At 35.9% G+C, this 22,398-nt stretch overlaps 1 protein-coding gene and 1 non-coding gene across 10 annotated transcripts in view; one reads left to right on the top strand and one right to left on the bottom strand.

Annotated features, from left to right (window-relative positions):
- CDK12 (cyclin dependent kinase 12) overlaps positions 1–22,398 on the bottom strand; it is a 63,040-nt gene that overhangs the window by 27,101 nt on the left and 13,541 nt on the right. For all 9 annotated transcript variants that reach the window (XR_006341288.1, XR_006341290.1, XR_006341289.1 and 6 more), the window contains exons 4-13: positions 21,653–21,792; positions 20,948–21,118; positions 17,179–17,368; positions 11,919–11,975; positions 11,445–11,546; positions 6,213–6,290; positions 5,069–5,185; positions 4,564–4,695; positions 2,842–3,053; positions 1,451–1,903 (exon numbers count right to left, since the gene is read on the bottom strand). Coding sequence is in view for 6 of the 9 variants with exons in the window: in XM_043904407.1 (XP_043760342.1) it covers positions 1,451–1,903; positions 2,842–3,053; positions 4,564–4,695; positions 5,069–5,185; positions 6,213–6,290; positions 11,445–11,546; positions 11,919–11,975; positions 17,179–17,368; positions 20,948–21,118; positions 21,653–21,792 (1,652 nt within the window). In the remaining 3 variants the exon portion in view is untranslated. The remainder of the gene's footprint in view (positions 1–1,450; positions 1,904–2,841; positions 3,054–4,563; positions 4,696–5,068; positions 5,186–6,212; positions 6,291–11,444; positions 11,547–11,918; positions 11,976–17,178; positions 17,369–20,947; positions 21,119–21,652; positions 21,793–22,398) is intronic.
- On the top strand, positions 19,033–19,158 carry LOC122695901. The gene has a single exon (XR_006341637.1). It is a non-coding gene; the product is annotated as a small nucleolar RNA SNORA61 (small nucleolar RNA).

Here is a 22,398-nt window from a genome sequence, read left to right as displayed (position 1 = left end):
CCATGAGCCAGGCCTAAATTTTAGTTCATTTTCACCATTTGGCTGATAGTTTGCTGACTTAATTATTGGATGAATTTCTTTCAATCACTATGCCATTTAACTTGAATAACTTCTTTCAGTTATTGATTATAGTTGAATTTTTTTTTTTTTTGGTTGGTGAGGGGGTGGGTGGTGGTACAAGGGAGGACAGTATGAGAGATGAGACAAAGAGACCTGCTTTAATTCTAGATTTGCTTTCTCTGTTATTCCACATCCCAGAGTCTCTTAAAAACTATTGGAACTGTTATGACAGAATAGCAAAGTGAATTAAGAAACACATTCATTAAGAAAGTACAGGAATTCTAGTTCTGCCTCTGCCAATAATATGGTTCCAGCAGTGGGACCATAGGCAGGCTTATTTAAATTCCCTAGATTGCAGTTTCCTTATCCACACAGTAAAGAGGGTAATTTATTTGTTATCTTTTTTTTTTTAAAAACTTTACATACAGTAACTTATTTGATCCTGTACCAGTGGAAATAAGGCATATACTCTGTACCAACCAATTTGAAATGTGAATGCAACATCCTAAAAATTGAAGGTTAGTGTACTCCAACAGCCCTTGTACATCTTCTCATTTCCCCAATTCATGGGGTCTTCATGGACAGCAAAAATTTCCAAGGAGTTGAAAACACTTACAGATAAGTAAAGATTTTAGAAATAAAGACTATGAATCAGAATTGACTAGAAAATTTAAACTTCTTTTCCCTCAAATAAATTGAATCATGCTGTGCTTATGTAAGATCAAGGTATACATATTTTCTTTTTTCAGATTTTTAAAAAATAATAATGTTCAGTTCCCAATCTGGGGTCCATTCACTTATCCTTCAGGAACACAGATTTAAAGAAATCATTTTTATATGCTATTTTTGGAAAGGAAATGTATGGTGTTAATTATCTGCTTAGAAATCTTCTCAAATCATTCTTTGGGAGATTAACAATGATATTTTATTAGGGCTTTCTTGACTGTATGTTTCCAGGAACTCAGTACCTAGCATCCACTGTTCTAGAGTACAAGTGGCTATTTGTACAATCTGATAATGGTTTGCTTGGAAGACATATTTTCAAGTGCTAGTACTAGTTGACCACCACACACACAGTGGTTCAAGATGCATCAGTAGCTACAGCTGTGGTTTTCTTGTGTGAGAACACAGGGACTTTACTTACCTACTTCCTAGGAAAGGGAAAAATGGAAAAACAATCAGTATACGAAAGAAAGGTGCTTTAAGAAGCTTTGAGACTTAAATAAAAGAAGTTGGGCAAGAAATACATCACTTGGTGCTATGTTCTTCTATAGACTAAGTTACAGAAAAACTGAAACTGAGGCCACTGATGTGAAAAAGAAAACATTAGAGATTTTTAAGAGGATCAACAGCACCTGAGCTCAATGAGATTCATGACCGGTCTGTTTACCTGCTGCCTCCTCCTGTGGCATTGTGGGAGTTCTTCGGGGCCCCTGTGGCCCACTGTTCTTGTCACTGTTGTTTTCCTCCAGGTTGCCTGCTGGCTCCTGGGTTTTCATCAGTTGACTCAAGAGAACTGCCAACATATTCTGCATGTCAGCTGGTGTGCTTGAAGCTTCAGGGGTTGTCTGTTCTGCTGAAGGTTGGACTGCTGGGGCAGGGGCTATCTCCTTCAAAGATTCCTCTGGGGCTGTGGGCTCTGAGTCCTGCTGTTGGGAAGTGGCAGCCGTTAGGGCACTGATGGATTGGTTCAGGGCCTCCAGCTGCTGTTGCATCTCTGGGTTGGAGTGGATGTTAAGCAGCTGCGCCATTTGAGGAATGCTCAGGTCCGTTTGGCTCTGCAGCAGGTTCAGTAACACTGCCAATTCACTTTGATTCAACTGCTGTGTGATATCACCGAGGCCTGTGGAGAGACAGTGGAACCAATATAAGAGGATGAGGCGAGGCAAGGCAAGGACCTTTGCCGTCTTCAACTGACAATAGCAACTTGCAATATCCAATGAATGAAGTTTCATTTTGAATGTCTCATTTTTCATGCCTCCAATTGTGACACATTTGTTATTCTTTATATTTTCATTTAAAAATACAGGGACTAATTAAAATATCTCTGTATTGTGAGTAAAAGTAACTTTATCTATATTCTTCAAGGTGATTTTCAGCCCTTACTGTATACATCAGGAGAGATTTTAAAATTCAGAACCCTTAGAGCTCCTGTCCCTAGAAATCTGGCAATTGTTCAGAGGTGTTTATGTTTAAAGCTTTTTAGATGATTATAATGTGCAGCCAGTGTTGAAAGCCACTGTTTTAAACAGACAATAAAGGAAAAGTGAGCCAAGGAACGAAGTTGTAATTCAGAAAAAAAGGTTGTACCACAGGAGAGCTACTTTGTTGTTTACAAAGATTCATTATTACACAGTTTTGGATATATTTAGATCAAATAACAGTCTACAGAACTAACTACATTTAGCGACTGTGATTTAACATGATTAAATTCTAAGGTCTTATCAAATCTAACACAGACAGGGCTCTGATTATATGTTAGGGAGCGATGGGAAAACTAATCTTTAAATTCAGCTTACCTAATTCACTAATTTATGCCACACTGAATTGAGATATTAGTTTTCAGGATAGGGAAATAATCTATTTTAAGTTTTCTAGACCACATGTACAAAACTGGGCTTATCTCCTTTTCCCCTTACATAATGAGGATATCAAACTCTTTATTAATGCTTCAGTGGCTAAAAATTAAAACACACACACACAGACACAAATCCTTACACTTGACCTTCAATATCTGCCAAGTGCTTAATAAAAGCACAAAGGCTCCTTCCCAGCACTGACCTATTGCATCCCCAGCCCCAGGTTCCACCTTGCCAGGAGCAGGCTGAGGTGGTGCTGGGCTGCTGTTCTTTACAGGCTCAGCACTTGTCCCTGAGATTGTTTCTTTTCGAGAGGCTTTGGGTGGAGGTGGCTCTTCTACCAAAACACCACTTTGTCGCTGCCGTCGCCGTTTCTTACTCCATAATTCATGGCAATCCTGCCAGTGGGGAAGGCTGGAAAAAGACAAAAGGAGAAATGTGTGTGGGAATGTGCACTACTGAGTGAATGGAGGAACCAGAGATTAAAATGGGAAGACAAAGAGCAAGGGGAAATGGAAAGGATAAAGAAAATATAAAAATAACCAGAAAAGTTAGTAAACAGCAGCAGTGTAAATAGAATCATGGCATATGGTAGTCTGAGGAACTAAAGATCCAAATGCCCAAAGGATTTCTTTCTACAGTGAGAAATGAAGATCTTGCTAATAACAGAGACACACCTGCTCTATAAAAATGTCCATATTCCAGTCAAATGGTTAAGTTTTATAATTGTGCTTAGCATAACAAAAATTAAGGAGACTTTATTTTTCTTGGTCAAGTTTTAATAGGGAATAAACAGAACAAAGGTGACTGCCTTCTTAATATTTACAAAAAGCCCAGGCAAGGTAGTAATTTAAATCTTGGAACCACATGAGCACATTGTAATTAAACCATCTCTGTGTAAAATCAATTTATGTGTTCCTTGGTCTCTAAGGACCAAAAAACTTATTTCTGCCCACTGAATTTCCATGACTGAATATTTTCATTTGTGAGGTTTAATACATTTTTGGACTTTCCAATAATAAATTCTAGTAAGTTAAATCTTACCACAACACAGATTACCACTGCCAAAATTTCCAATTTTTGCTAAACTTACATACTTCAGTCACATTCAATGCATCAAAATTCAAACACAATAAATGAATTAGGACATTTCTTTGGATTATCAGATTTGTAGTTATTATCTGTTCATATACTAACATCTCATACATTTAAGATACAATGTTCCTATAAGAAAGAAATGCCCACAAACTCTGACGTGAAAGTTATAATGCTGTCAGCGAAAATCAAAGGCTTCTATCAGAATGTGAGATGGGGAGTGTAGAACCTCTGAGGATCCCATATAATAGAGAAAATTAATAAGATTCTGATAGAAGAAAGACACATTCAGAGACCATATTTTCTATATAAAAATTCAGGACACACAGTCTGATAGATAAACTACTGGTTCGATCCCTGGTCAGAAAACTAGATCTCACATGCCACAACCAGGAGTTCTCATGCCATAACTACAGATCCCACATGCCACAACTAAGACCTGGTACAGCCAAACAAATAAATATTAAAAAAAATAAATACATAAAATAAAATTAGGACTGTTCTTGCACATATGGGATAACATGATCATTGCAGATATAGGGAATTAAAACAGATGAAATGTTTAAAAGCAAAAACTAGAAGGAATACTGTCAAAGAGGCTCTACAGAGCAATCTGCTGGGGCTCCAGGGACAAATAGCTTAGTCCAGTTAGAACAAACACCATATCTAAATGTGTCCCTTGTTTAAAAGCACAAAGCAATAAACTTCTATCAGCCACAATACTCAAGGACACCTCTTGATTTGGTTGGCCACTGCAGCTTCTTTTTTAAAAAACCTATTATTTTGAGTTTCTCAGGTTTAGAGTCACTACAAGGCCACCAGCACTTACTCTGGAGGATCCATTTTGCTGAGCTCAACATCTTTAAGGAAATCACTCTGTAGAGTCTGTTCAGCTGTACAACGTTTGCTAGGATCTAACGTCAGCATGTGGTCCAGTAAATCAAGTGCTGCTGAAGGAATGCTGTAGAAAGGAAGAACAAAAGAACAAGTTCACAATGACTCCAGTTCTTAAACCTGTAACCTTATGCCAAAGGTCTCTGAATTTCCAGCTCCATGTAAAAACCATGGGAAGGGAGTTGGAACCTGGCTAAATAAGAAAGCAGATTTGCTTTCACACAGGATTCAAGAAATGCAATAGTACCACAGGTAGAAAACATGAAACCTTGAATGCAAGACTATGATAAAACTCATAATGCTCAAAAATAAACTGTTTTCCTACAGTGTGTTGGCATAATAAACTGGGATAGCACTAACTCCCCAGAACAGGAAAAAGCTAAGTCCAAACAACAGCCAAACACATAAAACAAACAGATGTACATATGTGTCAAACTCACAAAGAGAATTCTTCTCGTAGGCGCCGTCTATATTGCTTCTTCGGTTTCATTGTATTGAAGTAGGGCAGCTTGATAACATCAGGCCACACAGCTGGACAAGGGCTACCACAGAGTCGACTGAAAACAAAGCAAAAAGCAAGAACAAGGAAGTGAGTGAGCATTATAAATTTTAGAGATTCTAGAAGCAGAAATGATTACCTCCTCAGGTTATGGGGGCTTTTGGCTTATTAAACTAAAAGGCATACAAAGAGGTAAAACCTGACCTCACTGCTTTAAGGACAGAGGAGTCAGTTAAAAAATAGTAATGAGAAAATACTGGCACAATAGTCCAAAGTGATTCACACATTTGGCTTTGTAAGACATGTTCTTAATGCCCCACATAGATTTTCATTACCAGTTTTGTTCTGTTCAGTTAGCATTAATTTCAAAGAGCTGAACTGGTCCTATAACGTCCTTGTAGGGAAAACTAGCAGAAGAGAGCTTAAGACTGGAATTCTGATGAAAAACTGAGTTTACTGCATAACACATAATGGGTTATACACCACCTTTTATAAAATCTATATTAGCTTGTCATATTCTTCCTTTTAATCTTATTGCAAAACAAAACAAAAAAACAAAACTCAAATTTCATCCCAATCCCAGACCTTACCCAAACCCTCTATTAAAGGCTCTCTTTTATAATTATCTGTTTACATGATGCATCACTTACTAAACTCTGAGTTCTTTGAAGGCAGGGACCTATTTCTGAATCCTAAAGTTTAACAGTGATAGGAATTTGTTAGAGAATAGGCTCAATGAATGTTTGCTGAATAAAATTGATCTTAATCTAACCTAAATAAGAATAAACAACTATTCTGAAAACAGCATGCTTTTACATGAAGAACTAATAAAAACTATGCAAATTAAGTAAGTGAAATAGACTTACTTATATATATAAGTATGTGTGTGTGTGTATATATATATATATACATACACACTTTCTGTATACAGCCCATGACAAAATATATGGTAAACCTGACTGAAGAGAAACTTACTTGGACATAAGGAGCATAAATCATTTAGCAGAATGAATGAAAAGTATTAGAAATTAGAGGATGAGATTACTGATCAACCTTGGGCACTCAGAGCACATACACAGCTGTACCTGATCAGTTCTAGCTGAGCCAGTTCCAGATTGGCTTGAAAAATAGGCTTCTTTGTGAACAGTTCCCCAAGAATGCATCTAGAAAGAATAAAATTGAGAGGTCAGAAGAGAAATCCCTGGAGCTTATTTAAAGTGTATTTCAATAAAAAAATAAATAAATAAAGTGTATTTCAATAAACTTTCATAGTGTATCAGGTTGCATCTGATATACTAAAAAAGCCCAAAACTAAGGGCCTGACTTTCATAAAAGAAAATACTTCTTATGGTGAAAATAATATTAAAGATTAAGATTTGCTGGTAGATCAAACTTTTGCCACCTATAAAGGACAGTCTATAAGCAGAGACAAGAAGTCAAGGGACTTTCCTGGTAGTCCAGTGGTTAAGACTCCATGCTTCCAATGCAGGGGGCATGTGCTCAATCCCTGGTGGGGGAACTAAGATCCTACATGTCACATAGTGTGGCAAAAAAATAAAGAAAACAGGAGTCAAGAGCCCTTTTCTACCAATTCCACTGTAAATTAAGGAAATGGCTAAACACTAAAAAACTCCACACTTCAATTTTACAAAGATGCTGAGCAGTTCCAGTAAGAATAATATTAGCCTTTTTCTTCATCTGCTCTGCAGAATGAGCATTATATACAGCCCTCTTGACATTATATTTGTAAAGTTCATTGTCATCAGTCAGAATCAGTTTCAACAGAACTTTCAAATATATTATGCTTAAATTCTTTCACCATTTTGAAAAGGCCTTTCAAAACTATATGACATATTTACAGTCTCCAAGTATCTCTCCATAAATTATTTATTAATTATAAAAGGAAAACTAGTAACTATTTAGTAGTGAAAAAAACAACACCTTAGCTAAGTGACCAAAGTAACATCACCAGAAAAAGGCAAGCAGGGTGCATGTGAATACAAATGTAATACCTTAAAAAGAACACTTCTGAAATATAAAAGAATGAAATTCTGCCATCTGCATCATGGATGGACCTAGAGGGTATTGTGCTTAAGTGAAATAAGTCAGATAAATACAGTATATTACCATTTTTATGTATAATCTAAAGAATAAAACAAATGAAAGAATGTAACAAAACAGAAACAAACTCACAGATATAGGGAAAAAACTAATGATTACCAGTGGGGAGAAGGAACTGGAAGAGAGCAATATAGGGGTAGGGGATTATGTATAAAATAAATAAGCTACAAGGACAGGAATACAGTCAATATTTTACAGTAACTTGAAGTGGAGTATTATCTACAAAAATTGTGAATCATTATGTTGTATACCTGATATTTTAAATTAACTAAACTTAAAATTTCAGCCAAAATCAAAACTGAAAAAAAGCCAAGTAACTGTTTCAGGTTAAAGAATGAAAACTAAATGTAATATGTGCTACTAGACTGGATCCTCTATTACATGAGGTATTGTTGCCAGGACATTATGAGCGTACTGACAAAATTAGTGTGTAAGTATATAAAACTACTGGAGAAGGAAATGGCAACCCACTCCAGTGTTCTTGCCTGGGAAATCCCATGGACAGGGGAGCCTGGCGGGCTACAGTCCGCGGGGTCACAAGAGTTAGACACAATTTAGCAACTACACCACCATCACTACCATATAAAATTACTTTGAAATGGTCCTGGAAAAAAGATATATAGTATACATATACAAACATACATTTTATTCTAGGAATATACTGTATGTTATATTACATATAAGTACATATATATATATTATATGTATATGCATCTAGAGACCATGCTCTGCAACAAGAAAAACCACCACAATGAGAAGCCTGAGCACTGCAACTGGAGACTAGCCCCCGCTAGTCACAACTAGAGAAAAGCCCATGCAGCAAGAAGACCCAGCACAGCCAAAAATAAACAAATAAAATGATTTACAGAAAGAAATGTGGCAAGTTAAAAATCAGTAAAACATAAATGATCTTCAAATAATTATGTTGAGTAAAAGCTGCCAGTGTGAAAAAAGAACATCTACATTATGATTCTATTTACCACAAAATTCTAGAAATATAAATCAATCTAAAGAAGACAGCAGAAGAGTGGGTGCGGGGAATGGGATGACGTGGACAGTAAAGAGGGACTACAAAGGAACACATGGATAATTTTGCGACACATTACTTTGGTTGTGGTGGTGGTTTCACCAATGTCAAAACTTAAATTATACATGTTAAATATATGCAGTTTATTATAAATCTCAATTGAAAGGTTAAAAAAATTAGTAAATCTGAATAAAGGCTATACTAACATTCTTTGTACTATCCTAGTATCTTTTCTAATTATTTCAAACTAAATTTAAAACATGAAAAAAATTACATCAATACTCTATACTTTTTATACCTGAAATATTTTTTTCAAAAAGGAAAGAAAAAAAAAAAGACAACAAATCTCTTTTCTGGCCTGTGTTCTGAAATGATATTTATTTACAAATACTCCTGAAACCAGTGTTTACAGACAGCCCTCCATATCTGTAGGTACCATATCCACAGATTCAACCAACCATGAACTGAAAATATTCAGAAAATAATTTCCAGAAAGCTTCAAAAAATCAAAACTTAAATTTGTCATGCTGGCAACTATTGGAGCATTTACAGTGTTTAGGTATTATAAGCAATCAGAGATGACTGAAAATATAGTGGAGGATAGGTGGGAGGGTGTGTGTAGGCTATATGTAAACACTACACTATTTAATATAACACACTTGAGCATCTCCAGGATTTTGCATGAAGGGGGGTCCTAAAACCAACCCTGCTGTGGATACAAGGGACGACTATAATACAGTTTAACTTTGAAATTCTTTAGCTTGACAAAATTTGAGAAAGCAAACAAACGTAGCTTTTAAAGTTATCAGCAACTTTCTTTTGGCATTTGTTAACCTCAAATTCTTACTTCCAATAGTCTCTCGAAACTTATCCAGAGAAAGAAAAGTGTAAGCAAAATTTGTTTCTAATATTAACTGCCAAATCAAATTCCAAATACAGTGTTATCACAACAGGTAAAATAAAACACAGAAAGAACAACCCTGCTGAGTTTACAGACTCTAGGTACAATGTGTTATACTAGTCTGTGTGGTTTCTCCCTTGATTTTCACACTGAACTGCTCTGCTCCATTGATTAGTTCTGCCAAGAACATCCCACAAAAACATCTTCAGAAAGACTACCACGGATCTCCAAAGTATTAAGTGCACATCAAAAATCAAGCAAAATCTCAATTCAAGGAGTTGCTGGGCTTTTAAAGAAAGCATAATTTTCTACAATTTTAATTTTCAACTGTGTTTTTTGTGTTTTCAGTTTCTAGTCCTTCAGTGAGGAAGACATTGTTATGTAATCAACACTTGGCTACTGCATTGAGGTGGTAGATTGCACAGAAATAATACCAACAGAGCTATGAACTTTCCCTGTGCATCTTAATGGGGCGTTAACTTTAGAGCCTAGCTGTGACAATTTAAACGCTAATACTGTTAAAGCAAATAGTCCAGAACACAAACACGCCCAGCTTGAGTCAGTAAAATTTAACTAAAGCTTCATGAGTTGGGTAGGCTACTACAGAAATTAAGCTCTTTCTCCATCACCCTTTTGAATTTTGAAATAAAAGTCCTGTAGTTCTCCTTTGAAAGAATGACATTAAAGAGAAGAGAAAGGATGGAAAAAAGTGATATGCTCCCTGTGAAGTATATGTGTCAGAATCCTAAAGTGTGGAGGTCAAGGTCAGTGTGGATATATAAATAATACTGCTTAAGAAACAATTAACTAACGTGACCCATTTAAAATGTCTATACCCCTAATATACAAACTGTGGTCTCTAAATATAATTTTCTACGAAAAGGACACCTTCAGAGAAACGGCCAATTCCAGGTCTGTGGCAGGAAATGAACTAGACAAGACCAGAACCAGCAAACAATAGAGGCTATCAGTTCCCCTGTGGCTGAGTCAAAAGGTCCCAAGAATTAACCTGAATAAACTCCCAATGACTGAAGACTGGGTAGTTTGAAGAGGAATAAGGATGATAACTCTAATGAATTAAAACATGTCAAATATGTTTAAATCCATGAGTTCATAATGACACTAAAACCAAATGACCACAATGACTAAAAATCAAACCCCAAACAACCTCTCTTTGGTCATCTTTGGAAGATAACAGTAAGCCACCTTATTATTTTGAAAACTGGTAAATAAAACGAAAGATTTAAACCTTTAATAAAACCCTTAAAAAAAATTTTTTTTGGTCCCGCCCAGGCGGCTTGTGGAATTTCAGCTCCCCGACCAGGGGCTGAACCAATGCTCTCACCAGTGAAAATGTGGAGTTTTAACCACCGGACTGCCAGGTAACTTCCTAATTAAGCCTTTTCAATATCATTTGTACCCAAGGTTAGCCAAATAGATAACCTTTCTTTATTCCAAGAAAGAATGAAATGATTAGACTATCATACCACAAAAAAACCCAAATGAATTGATGGATGCAGACCACTAATAGCTAACAACACTTCCAAACGAGACAATTACATATTACATAAAATGGTGTGTGATATATGTAACTCCACTCCAATAGGGATGAATATTTTACTAGACATTGTTTAGAACTGCCTGTGTAAGAGGATAATAAAAAGCTGACTAATTTGTAATGGATTTTTTAAAATTGTTTTTAAATTTTCTACAGATAATGCACCCAGTTATTGCCTGTACTCTGGACAAGAGGCTCCCACCACTTCCTACCCCCAACTAGGATTCACAAGTGACTATGTGATCTGTCAGAAATACACAAAACCACCTGTAAAATAGTTTCAGGGTCAGTGGGTATTGGGAATCAGACCTGAATTCACCTACAATTTATAGGAAATAAAAAGAGAACTACGCTAAAAAAAATCACCATGAGGATGCAATCAGCAAAGTCTAGATGGTGACAAACTCTTTAGGACAAATAAACCAATTTCTTCTTAAAAAAAAAAAAAAATTATAAGGAGGGGGGACCTAAGAGAGATGGAGGGGGAATCTAAAATTAAAAGATGAGATATCAATTGCAATCTACGAATCTTATTTGAAACTACGTGTCTGATATTAAGAAATATTTAACAGATTTCTTTGAACTCTGGCTAAAAGTTGATCCCTATCCTTTTGAACTTAAAGAAGAGCTGCAAAAAACAAATGGAGAGATAAAACACGACACAAGTTCATCAGTATGTCAGTTAGAAACAAAGATGAAAGGAATCTTACCCACAGCTCCAAACATCTATCGCTGGTGTATAACGCTCCTCTCCCAGCAGAAGTTCTGGAGGTCGGTACCACAGAGTAATAACTTTGTTTGTATAAGGACGGCTGAAAAGTAAAATACAACCATGACATAAATTTACAATGGTTGCTGATGAAAAATACTTGTATAATTAAATGCAAATTGAAACAGCTGTCAACTGGAGATGGGATCATCAAAACAGCTCCATAGCAACCTAACAGTTCAAAAGTAAACTGGACAGAAGATAATGAAGAAATAACTTCCATTCCAATTGGTGTTGATTTATTTCAGTCTAAAGCGGTTCAAGAATTCAGAAAGAATTGTCTAAAATCTAGGTGGTAACACGTTTAGAAATTTATGGAACTCTTCAGTTATTGCAATTTACAGAATACTAGCGTATCCAAGAATAAAAAGCACTTTTTCCTATTTCCCACATGTAATTTTGATGAATGACTCACCTCTCTTCAGAATTATAGAGTCGAGCAAGTCCAAAATCTGCTAGTTTGATCTGCCCACTGTAAAACAAAAAGTAATTATTTTCATAAGTAACAACAGGAGCTTCCAAATTACACTTAAAAAGTCAAGTGCTGGGACTTCCCTGACAGTCCAGTGGTCAAGACTTGGAGTTTCTGTTGCAGGGGGCACAGGTTCAATCACTGATTGGAGAACTAAGATCCCATGTGCAGCAAGATGAGACACACACACAAAAAAAAGTCACGCGCTAATTTAAGAGTTAAAGGAATTACAAAAATGAATTTAAACCTTTTCGTTCTGCTCTTAATGGTAACTCTCCCAGATTAAGTTTCTTTGACCACACCATTCCACAAAGCCTAAGGGAGTTTTTTTTAGACTACTATTATGTTTTTGGATTTGATTCCTTAACTAAATATTTATTTCTTGGCAAACAACAGTGACTAGAACCTGCTAGATTAAATACTTATGGTTGGGGAAAAACTGAATGGGCTATTTCAGATTAAGGGAGATTTAAGAGTCCTAACAACTAAATCCAACTCATAATCCCTGACTGATTCTGGCTTGAACAAATTAGCTCCACAAAAGACTGTTTTTTTATTCTGGCCACGCCATGGGGTTTGCTGGATCTTAGTTCCCCATCCAGGGATTGAATCTGGGCAACAACAGTAAAAGTGCCAAGTCCTAATCACTGGACTTCCAGGGAACTCCCTACAAAAGATATTTTTGACATAACTGAAAAAACATAAAATATGGACTGTTAGAAAATAATACATGATAATTCTGTCAGAGTATTTAGGGTCAAACATACTGATATAATTTGGTTTAAAATAAGTAAGGCAGAAAAATAAGGGAGCAAATACAGCAAAATGTTAATTGTTATATAATGTTAATGTTAAAGAGACCACACCCATGTTTCACTCTGCTAAATATCCTTCCTTTGACAGTGAATCAAGTAATATTTTAATAAAATGCAACACAAAATGCTGGGAAACTATTTAAAAACCATAATTAACTATTGGATTAATCACACCTATCTCAATTTTTGTGTACAGTTTGTGTTACCTCTTGGGGAATGAAAAGCCAGTTGACTATTTTTAAAGGACTGGGGATATCACAGGTGTTTGACAGCTCAGATCTAGCAGAAAAATGAGATAGAAGAGGGGGAAAATAGGCTATTCTATGAGGTGCTCCTCAAAATCTGAGCAACAGGACAAAATATTAAAACCAGCTAACTACTAGCAACAAAATTTTACATTAAATCAACTCAACATTCCTAATAAAGATAATGGGCACCTTACCCACTTGTCCCATACCTCATCACATTTTAAGTTCAATTTATAAACAATTTCTGAGAAAAGCAAAAAGGAAAGAAATAGCTGTCTTGAGTCCTATATTGAGACCAAAAGGGTTCCTCAAATTCCTTGGCATCCTTACTTTGATCCAAAGACTCAAGGTAAGTTCTACTATGGTACAACTTAAAAATTAAAATGGCAATAGAGGCACTTTCTCGGTGATCCAGTGGTTTAAGAATCAGCCTGCTAATGCAGGGAACACAGGCTCAATCCTTGCTCTGGGGTGATTCCATTTGCAGCAGAGCAACTAAGCCTGTGCACCTCTACTACTAAGCCCACACTCCGCAAGGAGAGAAGCCATCTCAGTGAGAAGCCTGCACCGCGGTGAGACAGCAGCCACTGCACACCGCAACTAGAGAAAGTCCACGTGTAGCAACAAAGACCCAGTACAGCTAAACAAATAAATATAATTAATAATTAATTAATTAATTTTAAATAAAAATGTTAAAAAGATGGTGGAAATGAAAAAATTTATTAAAAAAAAATAGCAATAGATATATGGTTATGGAAAATCAGGCTAGACCTAAATATCACCAGAACCTAGTTTATTTCCTAATCCATCACCGTACCCTCTTACTCTCAGTAAATAACCTTCTTCACTGGAAACAGATGTCATCAAGTGGGAGCTATTTAACATTGTTTTACCTATACTTTTTTACACCTCTAACCTTGCTTTCTCCTTTCCCTTCAATTACAGGAAAAAATGTGTCAATCTCTTTTCCTGTTCAAGGATAATCAGTACTATCACCTCTAGCTTTGATGCCATCTCCTCTAGAAGCTCGTTTCTTTTAATTACTTTGGTTCTTTCCTGAATCTTCAACTTTCCCCTCTTTATTGACTTTCTTTTTCCTTAGCATTTAAATATGCTCAAAGCTCTGCATCCTTAATAAAAAATTAATAAAAACAAACAGTCACAACTACAATTACCTTCCCATTAATTATGCTACCTACCCACTTACCCCACACTTTTACCACTGACCTTTTTATTTTCAGATTCTCTTGAGTCTTAAAACCTATTTACATCACCTGACATCTATAACCATGCATTTCTTAAACCTGCCAATTTTGCATTCATGATATTTCCTTATTTTCTTCCGATCTATCTGACCAGTTTCTCGGGTTTCATCTTCTCATATCTTTTCTATGCTTGGTAACTGCTGAATCTACACTGCTGGTCTGAAACTCCCATGTGATCATATGCCTATTTGATATCACTACCCTGGATATATTATAGTGCCCTGAATATATTATAGTATGGGGTTTCCTCTTTTGCCTGATGCATCCTATTCTTCCTTTATTCTCTATATTGATCACTGTGCTGCCCATCTAGATAGTTTCTCAAGTGAGAAATCTGTGAGTACACTGATTCATTCCCCACCATTCACTCTCTCATCAAGTCTACTGATCTACCAAGTCCATGCTGTCCATCCTCTACTAGCAATGCCTTGGTTAGTTTAAGTTCAGACCATTTCTTGTATTTTTAATAAGTCTGTGGGCCCCCAGTCCACACCCTATATAGTGACCGACCAGTGACTTTTCTAAAGCAGAAGACTAACTGGTCTCTCTTATATCTAAAATAATATGGTTTCATTTATAGTTGTGTAATTAAGACAAACATCACAAAGCCCAACCCCGCTATCCTCCCTCTCTCATCAACTGTTTTCCCTCCTTCCTCTAGCTGAGGACTCCTCTCTATGCCATCTCACTCAAAAGTCTCTGTGTAGACAGAACTAAATGGGCAAGAGCAGAGGCTGGTTGGATCAGACTAGACCATGAGACTCCTGCAGCCTGCTCAGAAAACTGAAAAGAAAATTCACTTTAGTCTAGAAGCTCACCAGCTTTCTGAACTCAGGAAGTTAGGGACAGAGAGGAGCTGGACCCACCAGAATGGACACTAAACAGGACTACAGTTATTTCCTAGCCTTACACATCCCCCAACAGAAGAGCAAAAGGAACAGAAGAAAGTATATTAAAACTATAGTCCAGAAAACTGCAAGATGATAGCCATCATCATTACAGTTTTTGATGCATTATTATTGTATATATAGATGGTTTTAACCAAGTCCATCTTTAATAAGAATTGTGGTGGGTCACAGATATAGTGACAGAAAGGAATCTTTCAATATCACATTTTATCTCATAAAGGTATTTAAGTACAAATAATAATTTTACAATAATTTGGACAATTAATGAAATAATGCATTAATTGTATAATTTGAAAACAAAAAATTACCCAGCACCTCTTAATGGCTGTCTCTTACAAATAAAATTTAAATTGGCTCCTTGCAACTGTCCAGCTTCATCTCGCCATTATGTGTTTCACTCTTCTTGCCCTAGCAACACTGATTCCTTTTCCAGTTTTTCAAACATGTTATGTTATTTTCACATTTATGCGCTTCTGTAAATTTTGTGAATTTGTAAATGCGAATTTACAAATATGAATTTGTAAATTCAATCTCTTTTGCCTAGAAATGTAACCCTCTGTTGTCATTCTTTCTGGTAAATTCCTATTCATTCCTTGAAATCACATCTTCCCAGCTGTTCCCAAATCCGGGGGTAGGGGGCAGTTTAATAAATGTTTATAGAAATAAGCAATTTATTTGTTTAGCTTCCCACTAAATGCAACTCTCCAGGGACCAACCATCCAACATGGGACTTTAGGTACTAAAACCAGGACAGCCCTGGGCAACCCTGAAGAGTTGGTCACCTCACTCCACAAAGATAGGAAACATGTCATAGTCATTCTATATTCCCATATATTAATAGATAATGTTTGTTAAACAGAACTGAACAGAAATATTTAATACAAAGAGTGCATCAGACAAGTTCAGTTCAGTTGCTCAGTTGTGTCCAACTCTTTGCGACCACATGAACTGCAGCATGCCAGGCCTCCCTGTCCATCACCAACTCCCGGAGTTTACCCAAACTCATGTCCATTGAGTCAGTGATGCCATCCAACCATCTCATTCTCTGTCGTCCCCTTCTCCTCCTGCCCTCAATCTTTCCCAGCATCAGGGTCTTTTCAAATGAGTCAGCTCTTCGCATCAGATGGCCAAAGTATTGGAGTTTCAGCTTCAACATCAGTCCTTCCAGTAACACCCAGGACTGATGTCCTTTAGGATGGACTGGTTGGATCTCCTTGCATCAGACAAAGATGGCTATAAATAGCCTAATTACCTACAGAACCAACACTGGCCTTATTTCAATGGTTCCAGACTTGCTTTTTATTCTTCAATATGTAGGGCTATTACTCAAGGCTACTGTGAGTAACAAATGATATCACCAATTCACTTTAACCAAATAGCCAAAGAGGAAGGAAGCAGATGATAAAAACTTCTGAAGAAATAACACTGTTCTTTACCAAATTCCTGTCTGTCTATACTATTAAAACCCAGGAGTAAGTGCTGGCAAAAATGTCAGTCCCCAACTACATCTGTGTTTACTCTGAAATTCGATAACTAAGAAAGTCTCAAAAGCAGCTATAAGAGCAGGTTTGTTTCTCTCAATGAAACAACGGAGAATTTCCTTAAGAACTCAATGTGTGTAGGAATTTGCCTAGGACCACAAAAGTATTACTAACTATGGCAAAAGCTCTCTGAATATTCCTGCAGGATGCGAGTGATTCTCTAAAATGTTTGCATTTAAAAAAACCTTTACAAATAAAATAAAAAATACCTTTACAATCCTATCTCCTTTAGCTCCTTACCAAGACTGTGTCTGAGACTCTGCTGATATCCCATCACAAGTTGTTCCTAAGATACAGACATCAGATGTACATAAACACAAACACTGCATTATTGGGTCTATCTATAACTCTTTAATTAATTAGCTGATACTAAGGGTGTCAGAAGAGAGGGAGAAAATGCTTAACCTCATATGGTTATTATGTTACCTGTTGTTCAGCAAAATGTTAGAACACTTAATATCCCGATGCAGGAAATTCTTTTTATGACAGTAATCCAATCCTTCCATTAGCTGTTTCATGAATGACTTGATATGGTCCTCAGAAAAGTGCACCAAACCAGATTCCAGAAGTCCCATTAAGTCATGGTCCATATATTCAAACACAAGGTAAAAGGCTCCTACATAGGATAAAAGAAAAAATTTAGAAAAGAGAAAAAGGATGCTGAAATAACAATGCCTTAATTTTTATACAGTTTTGGAGTTGACCATAAGCTCTCTAGAAAAAGATGTTTAATTGTATATATGAAGAAACTAAAACTCCTGCAATTGAATAACTTGCCCATTCTAATAATAAATAACAGAACTACTATTTGAATTAATCTTCTGACCCACAGTCTGGTGCTCTTTGGACTACCTACGTCTTGAAGGGGACAACTCCCCCAATTAGGTTGTATAACTAGTCTTTTATGATCTAAATCAGTGGGCAAATTACAGATTGAGGCAAATCCCTTCTGAACTGCTGTAAATAAAGTTTTATTTGTAACACACAACCATGCCCATTTGTTACACACTGTCTAAGACTACTTTTGTAGACATCTTTACAGGAGTGTTAACAGCACTCACATAATATGCCAGGGCTGCATGTAGTACAGACTATTAATGAAATTTATAGTATTTAAGAATTGAAAGAAAAATGAATCATCCAATTCAACATCCTAAATTTAAAAGTAGGTAAAAGGCTAAGAGAACTGTAAAAGATTTGAAATCCACATTCTCTTTACACTTTCAGCACAGTGCATGAGAGAGGCAAATTCTGTGACATAAGAAACACTAGACCTAGTTATACTATGATCTATCCAGTCTAAAATTCTTCTCTCAGTAACATAAAGGCAAGGATTCTTAGTCTAGAGGGTAGGTAGGCTTCAAGGACTCTGAAACAGCATGTAACATTTTAAATGTTTTTTTGAAGAATGAATCCATGAGATATATATATATATTTTTTCCCATATTTTAAAAGGTCCATGACTGTCAAAAAGTTAACAACCACTGGATTAAAAGAATACCTTAGCTTTAGTTAAGCCCTCCTACAAAAAAGAAAACACTAAAATTGCAAAAGAGGAGTGGATAAAGGATACAAAGAGACAACTCAAGAAAGAGAAAAATAAGTAAAATTCATAGACAAGGGAAAAAACTGGAATGCAATCCAAAATAATGGTATCACTCATACTTCACCTATCAGATAACAGTTTTTTAAAAAGATAAGTTCAACATTATGGAGGATTAAGTGAGATGGGACTCACTGGTGGGACATAAATTATTATAAAATCTACAATTAAATATGAAAATTCCTTTCACCAAATAATTCTATTTCTAGGAAACTATATTAAGAAATAAATCAAAATGCAAAGATTTATGCAAAGATGCTCAACGTGAAAAAAAAAAAAGATGCTCAACGTGGTGCTATTATAATATTTTTTTTAAACTGACAACTAATTGCTCAACAAGGACTGGTGAAATTAAATTTGGATTCATTTATCTTCATACATAGTCATTAAAACATGTTAATGATACAGGAAATTGCTTATGGCAAGTTATAAAACACTAAATACACCTTGATCTCAGTTATGTTAAAATAAATACAATATCTATGAAGTACCAGAAAGAAATATGCCAAAATGTTAATATACAGTGATTTTCTATGGATGGTAGTATACTGAAAGGGAGTGGGAGAGAAGTAATTGTCATTTTCCTTTTCTTATTCATCTGTATTTTCATTTCTTCCACAATAGGCATGCATCACATCCATTCTTTCACTTATTTTTTTGTGATTAAAACAAAATTTACCCTCCAGTTCCCTTTCCCATCGGATCTAAACTCTGGTCTCGGTGGTCGTAAGAGGAGGAATAGTAGTACTGAAACTGTGCTCATCGTGTGTGCTGTAGAGCATGTGGGCTAGTTTCAGACAAGGCTGAATTCTCTTGGAACTTGTTTTCTCTGCCCCTTACAATGGGATAATCTTAGGCTTAAAGGGAAACTATATATGAAACTGGCAGTTGGTACAGTAATTGCTGGCTGAGATTTTTGTATTTGGGAGGGATATACCAATAGTTTTCTTGCCTCCTGATTGATATTTTTCTCCCCCTAAGACCTGTTGCCAGTAAAGCTGTCTTCATCTGTGTGGATCTACAGAGTTGGGAGAGAAACAAAAAGGCAAATGAAGAGACGGGGCGCTTTCAGGTGGAAACAGCTGTTTTGGTTTTGGTGATGTTGCTACCCGGCATATAAATGACCAATAAAAGATTGACCAATTAAAAAAAAAAAAAAATTTATTTTTTGGCCATTTCGCATAGCATGTTAGTTTCCCTAACCATGGATTGAACCCGTGCCCACTGAAGTGAAAGCATGGAGTCCTAACCACTGGACTGCCAAGGACGTCCTCAATTATTTTATGATTTTTTTTAAGAAAAAGAATTTGAACAGTATATAGTAAATTACTTATACAGTACAGAATGATATGGATAAAAGTAAGCACCTGTCCAAAAGCAATCAATTAACATTTTCTTACTCATTTTTACTCTGTATTATTTTTATAATCAGAAAAGGTTAAAAAAACACCCAGAAATATACCTAGTATACTTAATTCTATTCTGATCTAACTTTCATAAATTTATCTAAGCAGAATTTCCTTTTCTTTAAAACTACTGCTACCAAACTCAAGAGATACTACTCCCTTAATGCTAATATCTCTGAGACTCTATAAAGAAGTCCAACTTAACCAATACCCTCCTAATTTTATATATTTCAATCATATTTTCTCTTAATATCCCAGGCTATATTCACATATGCCATCTCTTTACAGCTGCCCATTTCTAAACCTTCAGATTTATTTTAACAGAAGTTGGCTGGATGTCATAGATAGACTACTACAATTTTATTCCCCAAAGACAAGTTACAAATCCAGGAAAATCACAATGTGACCTGAAGAAAATTGTTTTAGAAATACCTGCTTTGGATTCTAAATTGTATGAGTACAAAGCTACGTTAAAAAAAAAAAAAAAAAAAGATGCATATAAATGAAGGAGGGCTTCCCAGTAGCTCAGCCGGTAAAGAATCCGACTGCAATGCAAGAGACCCCGGTTCTGGGTCGGGAAGATCCCCTGGAGAAGGGCTAGGCTACCCACTCCAGTATTCTTGGGCTTTCCTGGTGGCTTCAGATGGTAAAGAATCTGCCTGCAATGTGGGAGACCTGGGTTTGAACCCTGGATTGGGAAGATCCCTTGGAGGAGGGCATGGCAACCCACTCCAATATTCTTGCCTGGAGAATCCCCATGGATACAGTAACCTGGCGGGCTACAGTCCATGGGGTGGCAAAGCTTTGGACATGATTGAGTGACTAAGCACAGCATAAATGAAGGAAGGATGTAAAAGTGAGAATAACTGTCTAATCTGGGTTTTAACTTTCATTACTATTATTATACTTTGTGAAAAACAAAAAAACCCAAAAAGAACACTTCAAAATGTTGCTTGGAGAATCTTACATTTTTAATGTGCTGGCCTTATTAGGTGTTACAGCACTCTAATTGTAATGATTAACAATCATTTCAAAAGTGTAAGAGTACACTGATGAGGATGGAGAGCAATGTATTAACATCTTAATTTTTATATGAATTAAAGAAGCTGGATTTGTTTAATACAACCTGTTAAGGGAAATAAAATGTACCAATCTACCATACAGAAACATGATTCTTTGCTAGTACCTTTGTCCTTCTTGAAATCCAGTGCATCCTGCTTATCTGTGACAATTTCCTTCATGTTAACAACACTTCGGTGGATCAGCTGACGAAGGATTTTGATCTCACGAATGGCTGTGATTGGGAAGCCCTCTTTTTCATTGTCCAGTCTCACCTTCTTCAGGGCCACCAGCTCTCCTGTTACAGCAAATTCAAACAGTTTTATCATAATTAGCATTTTCTGGCCACCATCATGAATCAACCAATATATGCTCTTACTCTGATAAACTTAATGCCTATTTTAATGCTACATGCAAGATACTTTTATATTGTTTTTTAAAAAAAATCCCTACATCCCCTTTCTTATCTTTGATTTTTAAATGACTTTAAAATTTTAATTCAATATTTAATTAGGCCTAAAAATTTTGGATTAAAATATACCAAAAATTCAACTACTTCATTTTATTTTCAAGGACTAACTCCTTACCAAACAAAGAGCAACTTACAAATTTTATCTTTTCTTAAATCCCCCAAAACATTTTCAATGGACAACCAGAAGGAAGGTTTTTAGAAGATAATAATTATACTATGCTTTTGGAAAATTTTAGTCTATTTTGTAACTTTTGGAGACCAAATTAGAACTCGAAGTTTACTTTTGCTAAATCCACTTAAAACAGCAGTATGGCTAAATTTTTCACTTTCTGACATCTAGAATTTTTTGGCATTATTTACCTGTGTCTTTGTCCTTTGCTTTATATACCTGGCCATAAGTTCCTTCTCCAATAATCCCAATAATGTCAAACTTGTCCACACAGCGTTTCCCCCAGTCACTTTCTGTCTGTCTTCTTTCTCCATAACGTGGACAACAAATTCTAAAAAAGGCAAAACAAAAAAAGAAAACAAACAAAAAAGTTGCTCTAAAAATTTAAGTGTATTTTTTTTTTCCTGCATCACATAGCTTGTGGAATCTTGTTTCCCAACCTGGGATCAAACCCATGACCTTCAGTAGAAGCTCAGAGTACTAACCATGCCAAGGAATTCCCTAAGTGTATACAAAGAACAAAACAGAATTCTTTTATGATGATCTCTTTGATTCCTGGGTCTTTTATCAGTTTATTAAAAAGGCAGGAATCAAATAATATAAGATAATAAACAGTCTCTCACAGTGGCTCAGATTTTTCTTTTTTTTTTTTTGCTTCAGGAAGACATAAGATCAAATAATAGAATTGCTGCTTACTTCCTAACTTCTTACTGGCTTTCTCAACTATAGTATGGGAAAATAATTCCTACATCATAGGGTTACTATAAAAGTAAAATATAAAACTTTGGCAATAATATATGGTCAATAAATGGCAACTGTTTTTCTTACTAAGAGAAGAAGGCTAACAATCAGAAGAGCAAACTCAGATTCTACTACATTATGACATGGCAACTCATGTAGTTCAGGCGAAAAAAATCCTGCATCTATTAATTCGTCA

This window comes from Cervus elaphus, chromosome 5 (assembly GCF_910594005.1).
Source record: "Cervus elaphus chromosome 5, mCerEla1.1, whole genome shotgun sequence".
NCBI lineage: Eukaryota > Metazoa > Chordata > Mammalia > Artiodactyla > Cervidae > Cervus > Cervus elaphus.
Note: the sequence above shows the minus strand (reverse complement) of the source record. Positions and strands in the feature narration are given on the sequence as shown.